The following is a 13381-nucleotide window of genomic DNA, read 5'->3' as shown; positions in this document are numbered from 1 at the left end:
TTATTTACACCTGAGCTTTTTCCTTCTGCGACGTGTTAAAACAGTTTATCCCGCTCCGTGAATCCAGCCTCCAGAGTTTGGCTGCTGCCGCTCTGCAGGGCAGATGTTGCTGCTCACTATGAAGCAGGAATCAAATGGACCATTTCAGACCACTCCGTCTTTGTCTGTCACTCACCCTGAGAGAGACAGAGAGGGGCTGCTGGTCTGTGAATGATTTGCATAACTACATGTTCCTGTTGTGGAGTTGTCCTTGTGTGATTAGAGACACTGATGAATATGTAATTAATGATTTATTATGTCAGGTTGGGTCCTGGTTAGAACATGAGAAATAATGTTGCGTGGTTTGGTATCTCATAAATAGTTGTTTACCACAGTTTACATACAGAGTGACACCCAAGTAAAAACCCAGATGAACATCAATATCACTGACTTCCGCTATATATTGCTGACTTATACATGTACACCTGTTCAACTGCTTGTTAACGCAAATAGCTAATCAGCCAATGACTTTGAACGTGGCATGGTTGTTGGTACCAGACGGGCTGGTCTGAGTATTTCAGAAACTGCTGATCTACTGGGATTTCACACACAACCATCTCTAGGGTTTACAGAGGATGGTCCAAACAAGAGAAAATATCCAGTGAGTGAGGTCAGAGGAGAATGGCCAGACTGGTTCAAGATGACAGAAAGGCAACAGTAACTCAAATAACCACTGGTTACAACCAAGGTCTGCAGAAGACCATCTCTGAACCAACAACACGTCCAACCTTGAAGCAGATGGGCTACAGCAGCAGAAGACCACACCAGGTGCCACTCCTGTCAGCTAACAACAGGAAACTGAGGCTACAGTTCACACAGGCTCACCAAAACTGGACAATAGAAGATTGGAAAAACGTTGCCTGGTCTGATGAGTCTGGATTTCTGCTGCCACATTCAGATGGCAGGGTCAGAATTTGGTGTAAACAACATGAAAGCATGGATCCATCCTGCCTTGTATCAACGGTTCAGGCTGCTGGTGGTGGTGTAATGGTGTGGGGGAGATTTTCTTGGCACACTTTGGGCCCCTTAGTACCAACTGAGCATGGTTTAAACACCACAGCCTACCTGAGTATTGTTGCTGACTGTGTCCATCCCTTTATGACCACAGTGTACCCATCTTCTGATGGCTACTTCCAGCAGGATAACGCTCCATGTCACAAAGCTCAAATCATCTCCAACTGGTTTCTTGAACATGACAATGAGTTCACTGTACTCCAATGGCCTCCACAGTCACCAGATCTCAAGCAAATAGCGCACCTTTGGGATGTGGTGGAACGGGAGATTCACATCATGGATGTGCAGCTGACAAATCTGCAGCAACTGTGTGATGCTATCATGTCAATGTGGACCAGAATCTCTGAGGAATGTTTCCAGCACCTTGTTGAATCTATGACACCAAGAATTAAGGCAGTTCTGAAGGCAAAAGGAGTCCCACCTGGTACTAGCAAGGTGTACCTAATAAAGTGGCCAGTGACAGTATACACAAAATATACAGTATTAAAGGTATTTATTTATATGACAGATAAAACACAAAGCAAAAACTCAATAATCACACAAACTTTTTTATTTATATGCTTTTGTTTGCTGACATATTGATTTCAAACTCACATCTGTGTTCTGTTGTGTTGCAACAAATCAATTTCCTCTTGACAATCAATCAAATTAATGTTATTTTTAACCATCTTTAACACCACTCCACCCTGTTCCAGGATCATTAGAGGCAAAAGCAGCATTTTAAATCTACTCTCTTTAAACAGCAGGTCCCAGAGGTGATCACTGACTGTCTGTGGTCACAGGATAGGCCCGTCGGACTGTTTAAATGTTTAAAAGTTTGTCACTAAAGTAGCTCAAACTCAACACCAGATCTGCTGAAAACCAGATTCTCCTCTCCTCTGGGTCTATTTAATTCATAAGGGACAAACAAAAGGCTGTTTGGAGCAAAAAGAAAAATCACCCATAGTGTCGTTGGGGAACCTCCATCAATTCATCCTCCCCCCCAAAAAAACCCCTCCTCTATCCCCCCACCCCCATGTCCTGCTAAAAAAAGAACAAGCCCATTCACCATTCATGTCAATAGTCTGTGGAAAGGAGGACGTCATTACGCGCCAACAACATGCGCCGGCGTGGTCAAGTGCCACGCGCTCGGCCTCTCTTCCGTTAAGCAGATAAAAGGTGGCATCTGTCTTTATTGTGCGAGCAAATCCCCTCCGCCATTGACCGCAGACACTTCACATGTTGATGAGGAGGAGGAGGACGTATAGACGGAGGCCCCCGCTGCTTTGTTCCCCCGGGGGGAGACGTTATGCAAATCAAACAAACCGTTTGTGATTTCCATCTTAGCAGGACAAATTATAGCATGTTGGTCAGACTGCCAGGACACAAGCTGGACTTTTTCACTGAGGTTGGATGAAAAAGTGATGAAATCTTTAAAGACTGAAGGACTTCCCCAAATATTTGAGGTTCTTTTTTTCTCCTAAAGCAGATATGTTTTGGAAAATACCCCAAATTTAAACAGACTTATGCAAATGTTTAGTGCAACTGGCAAACTCTTTACCCAACAGGAACCAAAGAGAAACGGAGGAAGAGGAAGAACAAGGCTTTTGGTTTATCTAAACTAATCAACAGAGGGTCAGATGACACTCTATTCAAAGCACAGGCTGAGCGGTGAAGGGGCCCTGCGCTGATTTGCATAAAAGTCGTTGGAAAAGTTTTTTGTGTCATGGAGCAGTAAAGGTGCAGCACATACAAACCAGTACACAGGGAAATCTAGTGGATAAGAACTTGCAGATCTAAACGAATCCAGTTGTTTGGCTGCACTCATGACGTTTCTACTTTAGGATCAATCCGTTTTGTTCAATGAACTGACAGGAAAAAGAAGTTTTTGAGTTATTACATCGAGGTTCATGAAACTGACGGAGCATCCCAGGAAAACAAAATTAGCCCTGGACACAACCGTACAAGTCTTAACAGCTCACCACCTCCTGACTGAACCGAACTAAATCCAAAAACTTACCCCATAGATTCCAACACGGCCTTCCATTTTCATAGCGGAAAAAAAATTAATCTGCATGCGTCCAGAGGAAGACAATTTGAGCCAAAAACAAATTACAGCTCAATGCTGGCAGGGAAGCTCCGTCTTCACTGTAATGTGGAAGATAGTTTTTCCTTTACAGAATATGTTGCATCACACGACTGGTTTATGTGGGATTTTAAAATGACAGAAAGTCTCCATAATCTTGTCTCTAGGTAATTTAGATTCCATGAAAAAAGCAGCTCAGAGTGGACAGAGGTTATGTAACATGTACTGTATCCTGACAGGGACCAGTTGTTCCCAAAACAGCCATCCGATGATGAACTTTGCTTTATGGTTAATTCTGACCAATTAGATCGGACCGCAGAGGTTTTTTTATGCTACATTATCAAAGAACTAGAATCAAATACATAAGACGATCTTTTTACTGTTGTTTACTGTAAACTTATTAAAAACTGATTTGTTCAGTTTTGCTCACGTGGTTTAGTACAAACATGCTAAAGCCCTCAGTATGCTTAGGCCCCGAGTACACAGGAACCTCGCACCTCCCCTAACGTTACCCTAACCTTCCCATGTTTTTCATTTACTGTTTTATTTCACAGTAATTAGCATCTAGTTCCTAAAATGTTGAGGCAGAAGGTACTTGCTGTAGCTGGGTTTGAGGGTGAGAGGCTGTCAGTTAATAGTTTGTTGGGCACAGGGAAACAGAGATCTGTGTGGGTACATGAGACCATAAAAAAGAGGGTGGGTCATGGGGAGTACCACCAGTATGTTATGGTATGTAAAAAATCAGCCCCCGTACAGTTGCAATTAAGGGGGAAATAGCTATAGAGACCAAAACAGTTTTTGTACCAGACTATAAACATGTTTATTTCTGCTGCAAAGTTGGGCTTTGAGACATGCGATACTATTGAGATTGACTTGGCTTCTGGAGCCAGCCTCAAGTAGCCATTAAAGAAACTTTTTGGCACTTCTGCGTTGGCTTCATTTTCCCCAGAGGATGCCACTCGCATGTAGTGTCAACATCTTGTGTGGTTGGCGTATACTCTAGCATTTGCTAGGGGAAGGCAACTATGTCATGCAGGTACAATGCTCGGAACCCAAGGAAGCACAGTGCTGAGTGTGAAGTTGTTTGGATGAGCACTTCTCTTGAAAGCGATACCGGAGGCCGAGCAATTGGCCGGCTCCAAACAGGCACGTCTTGAACATGCACTGCACTCGCAGTTAAAAGTAGGGAAGGACTGTGGTTATAGCAAATGGACTGTGGTTAAGGTCAGGCTACTAAAACACTTCCATGTCCTTTCAGTTCCATCTCACTGTATAGCAGCTACACACTACCTCTGCTCTGACAGTCAATACGTAGGAGGTGTAGAATCGTCCAATATGGATGGAAATTCTCGCGGTGCTGGGCTGAAACATGATAATGTGGCTCATGAATTAGCTTTAAGTGTTGAGCGAGACTGATGACATGGGAAAGTTTTGGTATTAGAATATGACAACAAGACATTAGAGACATGAGCCCAAGAGCTTTTGGTATTATTTGGTATTATGCACTCAGTTTTGCTTGGCCACATGTCAAACCATAAACAACGGGAAGACAGGGTTTCCTCCCTAAAATAAGATCGTAAGGGTCACGAAGGAACACTATCTTTTTTTGTTTTTTGTGAAAAGGCAATCCACGGATTCCAGCGGTGCCCTGAATCCTCTCGAGGCCCCCCGAGTTTTTCTAATTTGACTCCGTGGAGCAAAGAAAACTACATAAACACACACAAAGTCTCTCACGTCTCTCATGTTTACAGCCCCTCTGCCTGATCACTGTGTAAACCCCCCCCCGCCCCCCCTCCCCCTCGCCCTCCTCCTCCTCCCAGTTTATGAGATAGAATTTCAATCGTCTCTCCTTTTCCGAACTCGTAAACGGTGTAATGAGTTTCATTTGCTTCGGCTACGTTGGGCTCAAACCGCCGAAGTGACCGCAGCAGTGTTCATAAAGATCACAGGGAATCCTCTCTCTCTCTCTCACACACACACACACACACACACACACACACACACACACACACACACACACACACTCAACACATTCACTTCTGTTCAGCACATGCCAGCTCCGACTGGTGACTCCTACATTTGGTGTGAATTTCCAGGCCATTAATTTGGGGAACATCACTTCTAAAGGAAACTGCTCGACATTTGTGGTTCCTCTTTCAAACGCTCTCCATTAAAGCCTCTATTAAGCAGCCCGCACTGCATAAATCACTGCTTAAACACGCAGCGCAGACACATGACAACAACATGCTCTCCTGTCTTTTATTTCGACAACTGCTCGTGGTATGTACATCAAAACATGCCGACAGATTTCTTAAAAAAGTCATTCTGTGAAACAAATGCATGAACATAAAAAAAAAACAACTTACTTTCTTCTCAAGTCCCAAACAATCTGATAGATAAACTTCATCCTAAAATACTCCTACATAAGATTTCATGTTCACCTGCAGTGGATTTGAAGATTTAAAATGTGTTTTTCTTTCAGTCAGCAGCTGTTTAACCTTATTTTTGAGCATCTGCAAGATAAAATAAAAAGAAATGACATAAAAGAAACCTTGAGTCTTCAGCAACAACTAATAATGGTTTTATAATGCCTGGAAATGTTTTTAGTTACCACAGTTATAGTAGTTTGACAAAAAACTCAAGGTCTCCTTTCTTGTCTTTTCTGGAGCTTTTGAACATCTCACAGTGGATAGATATATTTTTGTAAAACCACTATTTCTATGGTCAAAAATGAACTTTTAAAAAGTAATTTGGCGCTAAACACTGGGACTGATCAATGCAATATTTCGGATTATAAATTCAATCCCAAATTCTAAGAACAGTTCAGTGATGCTGCGAACATCGAGCCTCCACTTGCGTCAAACTCCCACGTGCACCTCGGCTTTATTAAGAGGATTCAGATTCACTGTTCGGTCTGATGTGCAGCTGTGTGATGTGACTAATGTGCCACATCTGAAACACTACAGCTGGGGGGATTAAACAAGATGTTTCTGTTTTCCAAACTTCTACAGATGTGGGAATAATCAGATGCACTTTGCAGTTATGTTTTTAGAATTTTTTGACAACCATACAGAAAAAAATGCAACACAGAAAAACAACAAATTATACATTTACATGGTGGGTGCAAAGTTCTTGAGGACATTGTAAAAGCAACTGAAGTGGAGATCAAGTAGCTTATTTTTTAAGAGTAACCGTGTATACTGCAGACTCCTTCTTTTGGAGACCCGCTTTTCCTGCCGATTCATAGGATTCCAGTCAATTTTTTAGTGATAAACTGCGTAGTAGTCCGACTCATCAGATGTAGACTGCCATTCCTTGCCCTAACTGCGCGTTACTGTTTCCAAACCCACTTCGCAATGGGAAACTACAACCTCCGAGCGAGCAACTTCAAACTAGATTTGGATTGTGCAATAAGGCATGCCTGCTGTGTTGCATCGGTGAACTGTTGCAAAGATCTAGGAAGAATAAAACACTTTGTGAACGCACCTTGGAAAAGCCCAGTCTCGCAGGACTCTCGTGTACGATGTTGTTACGTTTTCTTACACGACCAGTTGGAGTCGATTTGCCACATCTTTTAACTCTGGCAGCAGCCTATGCGAGTGAGAGCGACTTCACTAATATACCGATCCATTTCACAAACTTTTGTGATGTCGTCGTAATAACGTTCTGCTAGAGCCACGTACAGCCAGCAATTCGTCTGTGGTTTTAACAGGTCCAGCGAGCTCCTCAAGAGCTAAAGTGTAGTCATGCTTCACCTCGAGGGCATCGATTATCAAATTATCTTCGTCTCTTCAACATGAAAGCTGAATCATATCAGTGACATACATGTTTTTGTGGTGTTTTCTTTTGCTGACAGTGCTCGCATCCCAACGTGCAAATGTTCAGTTCACCCCTGACACTATTTTGCAAGGGCACCATCGCTGTCCTGGGCATAGCATTGCCCAACACTATTCTGATTGGTTTAAAAAAATGCAAACAAGCTAGAGCATTTTTTTACCCTATCGCAGAAAGATAATTGGTAATTCCAGACCTTTATCTAGTGCTAATACAGCACCATAGAGATAGGTCTGGCTATGTGAGACTCACAAAATGTTGTGCAAGTGGCTGTTTAACACCATACAGAGTAAAACATGATGTTTCAGTGACCAAACACTTAAGAGTCCTTGTGAGAAAACCTGCTTCTGTCAATTTTCCAACAGCAGCCATGTTTGTTAATTTACACGTTCTTCTCCAGTCACGCCAGACCAGTTTAGGACTGCTTCTAAAAGCTTCTTAAAGTTCATGAAATCTTTGGAATTTTAAACGGAAAATATGCAGGGAAAGTTAAAAAGTTCTTTTTTTCCACGGACAGACAATAACAAACTCTGTCCAGATGTTTAATTTACAGCTTTTGCCCAGAGGTCAAAACAATGTGGCTGAGCAAATCAACTTCTGTCTGTTTTCCAAACTTTTCCTGACTGTTTATTTGTAAACTTTCCAAGTTTCTCAATTCTTTTCAGGACTTTCCGGACCTGCTGAGAAACTCGGGGTTTTTACAAGTATAACAAGGTGTTTGGGGAACCTCGCTGTTTTGCCTTTTGTCTGTTTTAGTGCTTATCCATGCTCAGGGGGGTAAAATAACAGCAGCGCCGCAGTGAGCGTGAAACTGGACACCTGAATATATCTGTTTTTCCATTTAGTTTGAAATATCCGACTGATAGGACGTACACAAACGCATCCCTTGATACCAAAAAACTCTGTGTGCACTGACTGTAACCCCCCCTTGTAATAATTCTGTTTTACATACCCACACTGAACTCACCACAAACTCTCATTCACACAAACACAAATACCTTTTCCAAAAAACAAAAGGATTATAAACAGTGGACACTGTACAGCAACCACATCACCCCCCCCCCCCTTATTAAACTGTTTTCCCCTGGAAACACTCAGCTAATGTTTTCCAAAACCTTCTCTCTCGCTCTCCTTTTTCCTGCCTTCATCGCTCCCTCGTTCGCTCCATGCCTCAGGGCTGAAGGGGTCTGCTCCATATTGTCTTCATTAAAAGCCGCCGAGCATCGACCTGGTTTGGAAACATGGTGTGTGTGTGTGTGTGTGTGTGTGTGTGTGGAGGAGGAGAAGGAGGCTGCCGACTCCTAAACCACATTCTTTAAATTCCCTGTAAACAAGAGAAAGAGAGCGAAATGAGAGGGGTGAGGAGGGGGTGAACACACACATATAGGAACACATATAATACACACACACAGACACAACAGGGAGGAGAAGAAGGGAAAAGGGTCAAATTCATTACATAAAGTGGGATACAAAAAAAAGGCTAAACACACATATTAGACACCAAGATGGAAGCAGAAATACACACATTCACACACATTTACACACACACGCGCGCACACACACACTTGTCCCAGTGAAAATGCAAAATAACATCTGGCCGAGGTAAGCCTGGTCACTCCCGAGGAAACACAAGCATGCAAAAAGGGAATCGATATGGAAATTACAGCGTTAAGCAACACTGCAAGTTCATTTGCATGAGGGCACAGATTGGTTTCCATGTCCCACACACACACACACACACACACACACACACACACACACTCACAGTGGTTTGACACAATAGATGCATTATAAAGTCTAGTCGCTGGTTTACTTTATACGTTACACTGCAAACAATGCTGCTTTGTCTGTCTATTGTTATGGTAAATTGCCTGATTGAGAAAAATAAACATGTTGCACAAACACACACACCCACTCACACTCACTCACACACACACACACACACTCATTGGATGAGTAATTGCCCTGACGCAGTATGGGAGGATGTCCTGTTTGTTGGCCATTGTGGAGCTGTCAGTGGAGTCCTGTCATGTTCTGCCTGCAGTGACAACAACAACAGCAGCTTTATCGAGGAAAAACTCCACTGCTCTCAGTGCTTCCATGTGTTTGTCCTCCGTCTCACTTTGTGTATTTGTACCTTGGAGGACTCCACTGGTGTTCAAGTTAAAGCTACATAACACAGAGTACAAGCACAGGTTATAATATCAACACCGAACTGTACAAAGCGCGCTCATGTTGACTGACCAAGCCAGTCTGTGAGGCTTTCGGTTGCATTCAGACTGAAACACACACACACACACACACACAAAAAAAAAACACAGCCCACTGATTGATTTTTAACGAGGTAACATGACGTAGATGACTCCCTAAAAAAAAAAAAACACCAGGTCATGTGGCCAAGGACTTGAACCTTTCATTCTACTGTTTTCCCCACAGCTGTCAGGACAAAAACAAACGATGACTGTTGCTGTGATGACTTTCCACAGTGGGAAAACCCTACGTCATCATGGTATGAAGCTATGAGTGGTGCCTGATAAACCTTCAGACTCAGGGATTACTTAGAACTCTTGAGGTTCCTGACCTTTTCCTGAGCAACATACCCCCACAGCCCTGTTAAATGGAGTCTAATACTCATCATGCACAGTGGCTGTTGTGGATCTGTGGTATGTGTAAATACATATTTTGTTGTTTTCTTGCATTCCTTCTACTTAAAGCTGATTTATGGTTGGGCCCCTGGGCCCTCTGCGTTTTTTTCCACGGTCCGAGTCTATTTCTGTCACGTTTAGTAGAGAGTAATCTGCACAGAGAATTGTTTAAATCACAGAAATATCCGATCCACTGTACGTGTGTGTTTTAACTTATTAACTGTATATTACTGATTGATTTGAGTGGCAGATTCTGCTCACTTCCTATGGTGGGTGGGCATATAAAAATCACTGAATCAATAAGTATAAACACTGCTGATTTCCTCCCGCGGTGCTGATGTGAAAAGTATCTCGGTTCAGAAAATGTCTGCTGTCAGTCAGCCTGGTGAAGGCGGCTTCGCCGGCTACTGTCCTCGCAGCTCTGCAGGAGCTGCTGCTGACAGACGGCTGCTGAATACAGGTCTGAGTCGGTGTGGATGAAAACTACTATCTCTGTGTCCACAATTGTGATACTACCAATCACACTGTGCAACAAAATCTAATGTTCTCCAAGACGTAACAAAATTCTCCAGGTGTGTGACGTGAACGAAAAGTGTAACATGACAGTCTTTCGCAATGTGTTTATCATGCAAGTTGACATCATGATGTTGATAAAAAAAAAAACAATATATTGTGCAGCCCTGGTACTACTACCATTTAGAGTATCAGATTTTAGCCATTTAAACCATGTATCTGTTACTTTTGTATTTATTTATTAGCTTTTAGTACACTGAACAAAAATTTGGGCTTATATTCTGACCATCCCAAGGCACACTTGTGTGGTTATAATGCAGTTTAATCAGCATCTTGATATGCCACACCTGTCAGGTGGATGGATTATCTTGGAAAGGAAGAAACGCTTGCCAACACGGATTTTAACTAATCTGCTACCAAAATTTGAGAGGAATAAGTCTTTCGTGTGCATGAAAAAGTCTTAGATCTTTAACTGAAACCTGTAAAACTGGGAGCAAAAAGTGTTGCATTTAAATTGTATTCAGTGAAGTATTTTTGCTATCTAGCTTTTTTGATAATTAGTTTTCATCCACTCTCAATGGCAAAGGTGTAAAGGTGTTACAAGTGAGTCAGGTGGTTGGAAAACTCAGGTATATCTTGTGCAGGCAGTAGTTGTAAGCTTCTACGACACTAAAATGACAATAAATATATTAAAGAAACAGCACAAAAAACAATTTGTAATGTTCATTGTCCTCCTACATAAAATATGTGGATGTACTTTCTTTAAAAACTTCAAATCCTGATTTAGAGTTCTTAAAATAGCTTCATGGCACTAGGATATTTTCTGGTACACTGCGGTAACTGCTGGTAACTGTTTCATCTTTATCTGTCCCACACTGATGCATCGCCTTTGTGTTTTAAATGGAGTGTCACTTTCAGTCTAAATGAAGCCTGATACTGTACTTTCCACTGTAATGCAAAGCAGCGAAACCCATTAAAAAACTTTTTTGTTGAGACCGTCAAAGGTCTTAACTCAGCACAGTAGCTTCCTTTTTATAAGGTTGAGACTTTCCCTGGCCACATTATATAATCTGTGATAGTTGGACACAACAAATTCAGACAACAATTACTGTAAATCACAACCACAACGGCACATATAACTACAAGTACGTCACTATGGTTCTATCTTTATACATGAGCTTTAGAGACCACATGAGGAAACTAAGGAAAGATAAGTTGCTGACTGAGTCTCTGGGGCAACGGTTGCAAACAATGCTAAATTTCTCCACTGTGACAAACTCTCAAAAATCATGACGTGTGCTAAAAACAGGAAAACTGTGTTAGAAAAGAGGAAGAGCGGTCATAAGTTGACCCTCAGCAACACCGGCTGAAAGTGGGCGAACAGGACGTTAGCTTAAAGGGACAGTTCACCCAAAACTCAAAATAACATATTTATCCCCTCACCTGTAGTGGTGTGATGTGGAGTTGCAGAGTGTTGGAGATATCGGCCGTAGAGATGTCTGCTTTCTCTCCAATATAATGGAACTAGATGGCACTCAGCTTGTGGTGCTCAAAGCACCTAAAGAGACATTTGAAAAACTCAACAGCAATGTCTCTTTCTAGCAATCGTGACCTGGTTACTCCAGGTAATCCACAGATCTTGTTGTGAGCTGTTTAATGTAGGAACTATTTTCTTTCTACCGAACTACACCCACCAACCGTATCACCATGCAGAAGGAAGAGTGCATCTACTCATGGACGAAAGGCTCAAGCTTGAGACAGCACGAGATTTCAACATCAATGGTATCTGCCCAAAAAGTAAGCTAAAAAAAAAAAAAAAAAAAAAAAGGTCTGTGGATCATCTCGAGCAACGAGGTCATGACATTGCTGTTGAGTTTGAGAAATGTTTTTTTTTTTTTTTTTTTTGCACTTCGAGCACCACTTCGAGTACATCTAGTTCCAGTACATTGGAGAGAAGGCAGACATCTCTACGGCCCATATCTCCAACACTTAGCAACTCACATCAAAACAATCTAGCCTGATAAATAGCACTACAGATAAGAAGAAAAATGTGTTTTTTAATTTTAGAGTGAACCGTCTATTTCTCTACAAAACTGACAACAGTCTCAACTTTAACTGGATTCATTTGTTAACTAGTACAACTTTCTTTCTGTCTCCTTTCCCCCTCTCTTTCTGAATATGTTTAGGTGTTGGTCAGAAGGTTTGGTGTCATCATGGGTTTTGGAAAGTTGTCATGGGCACTTTTTGAAAATATTTTTGGACATTTCATAGACTACAAGACCAACTGAAAAATTCCAATTATGAAAAAGTTGCAGATTCTTGCTTCCTTTCTGCCATCAGTGCTCTCCCTTCCTCCATCCCTCTGCCTCTTCTCCACTTTCCAGATGTAGATGGTAAATTCTGGTAAAGTGACGAGCGTCCATGGGAGCCCCTGATATTTACTACCTGTGAATGTTAATCCATCACAGCATCTGTGGGTGGGTACTATACTGTGTGTGTGTGTGTGTGTGTGTGTGTAAGTGTGTTTCCTAGGTGGTATTTTTTCCACGATGTTTCTTGTTTGAGTTTGAATGTGCACATATCTCATCTCTAAACATGTTTCATGTCTTGCTTGTATGCTGTATCTTTGTGTGAATGTGTTCTATATTATTTTGTGCGTGTGTGTGTGTGTGCCATGACAAACATCTTGTCAGCACAGGGGAGAATTAACGAGCACAAGTAGCAGGATGTAAAGATGCTGCAATATATCCCTGCTGACACACACACACACACACACACACACACACACACATACACTTGCCCACAGATAAGATACAGTCACACAGAGAGGCTGCCAGTTCATCCACTCACACACTAACTTCACACTGATGAAGCTGAACACACACACGCATACACACGCAACCAGCCCCTGGGGAAATCACGCTACCAGAGTCTCGTAAACACAGAGTTGTGAATGCACAGGCAGCTGCTGCCGCCTTCGACCATCCCCTAATAAAAATCACATTTTAATTAACACACCCGCTTAACAGGCCTCAGTGTGAATGTATGAGAGAGAAACAAAAGGAAAGACTGAGTAATAGGAAACACTAGAAAAGCACATTCAGCCTTATGTTTTAATGCTTGTCACGATGTGTATTGTTAGTTTAATCTCTCAGTATTCAGGTTATATTGGGGCAATAATAAAAGGCAGTGTGTTTCAGATGTGTGTGAAAAGACCATGGTGGCTTTTATTATTTGACTGAATCATAAAATGCTGTTTGATGACTTTTTA

The 13381-nt window shown here is 42.0% G+C and overlaps 2 protein-coding genes across 3 annotated transcripts in view; both read right to left on the bottom strand.

The window, feature by feature from the left end:
- The window catches only part of rps4x (ribosomal protein S4 X-linked), a 569691-nt gene that overhangs the window by 49502 nt on the left and 506808 nt on the right, over positions 1 to 13381 (bottom strand). The window lies entirely within an intron of this gene.
- The window catches only part of hdac8 (histone deacetylase 8), a 38672-nt gene continuing 30248 nt past the window's right edge, over positions 4958 to 13381 (bottom strand). For both annotated transcript variants that reach the window (XM_049569321.1, XM_049569323.1), the window contains exon 11: positions 4958 to 8276. In XM_049569321.1, the coding sequence (XP_049425278.1) occupies positions 8159 to 8276 (118 nt within the window). In that variant the 3' untranslated portion in view covers positions 4958 to 8158. The remainder of the gene's footprint in view (positions 8277 to 13381) is intronic.

The sequence above is a fragment of the Epinephelus fuscoguttatus genome, linkage group LG23 (assembly GCF_011397635.1).
Source record: "Epinephelus fuscoguttatus linkage group LG23, E.fuscoguttatus.final_Chr_v1".
In the NCBI taxonomy this organism is placed as follows: Eukaryota; Metazoa; Chordata; class Actinopteri; order Perciformes; family Serranidae; genus Epinephelus; species Epinephelus fuscoguttatus.
Note: the sequence above shows the minus strand (reverse complement) of the source record. Positions and strands in the feature narration are given on the sequence as shown.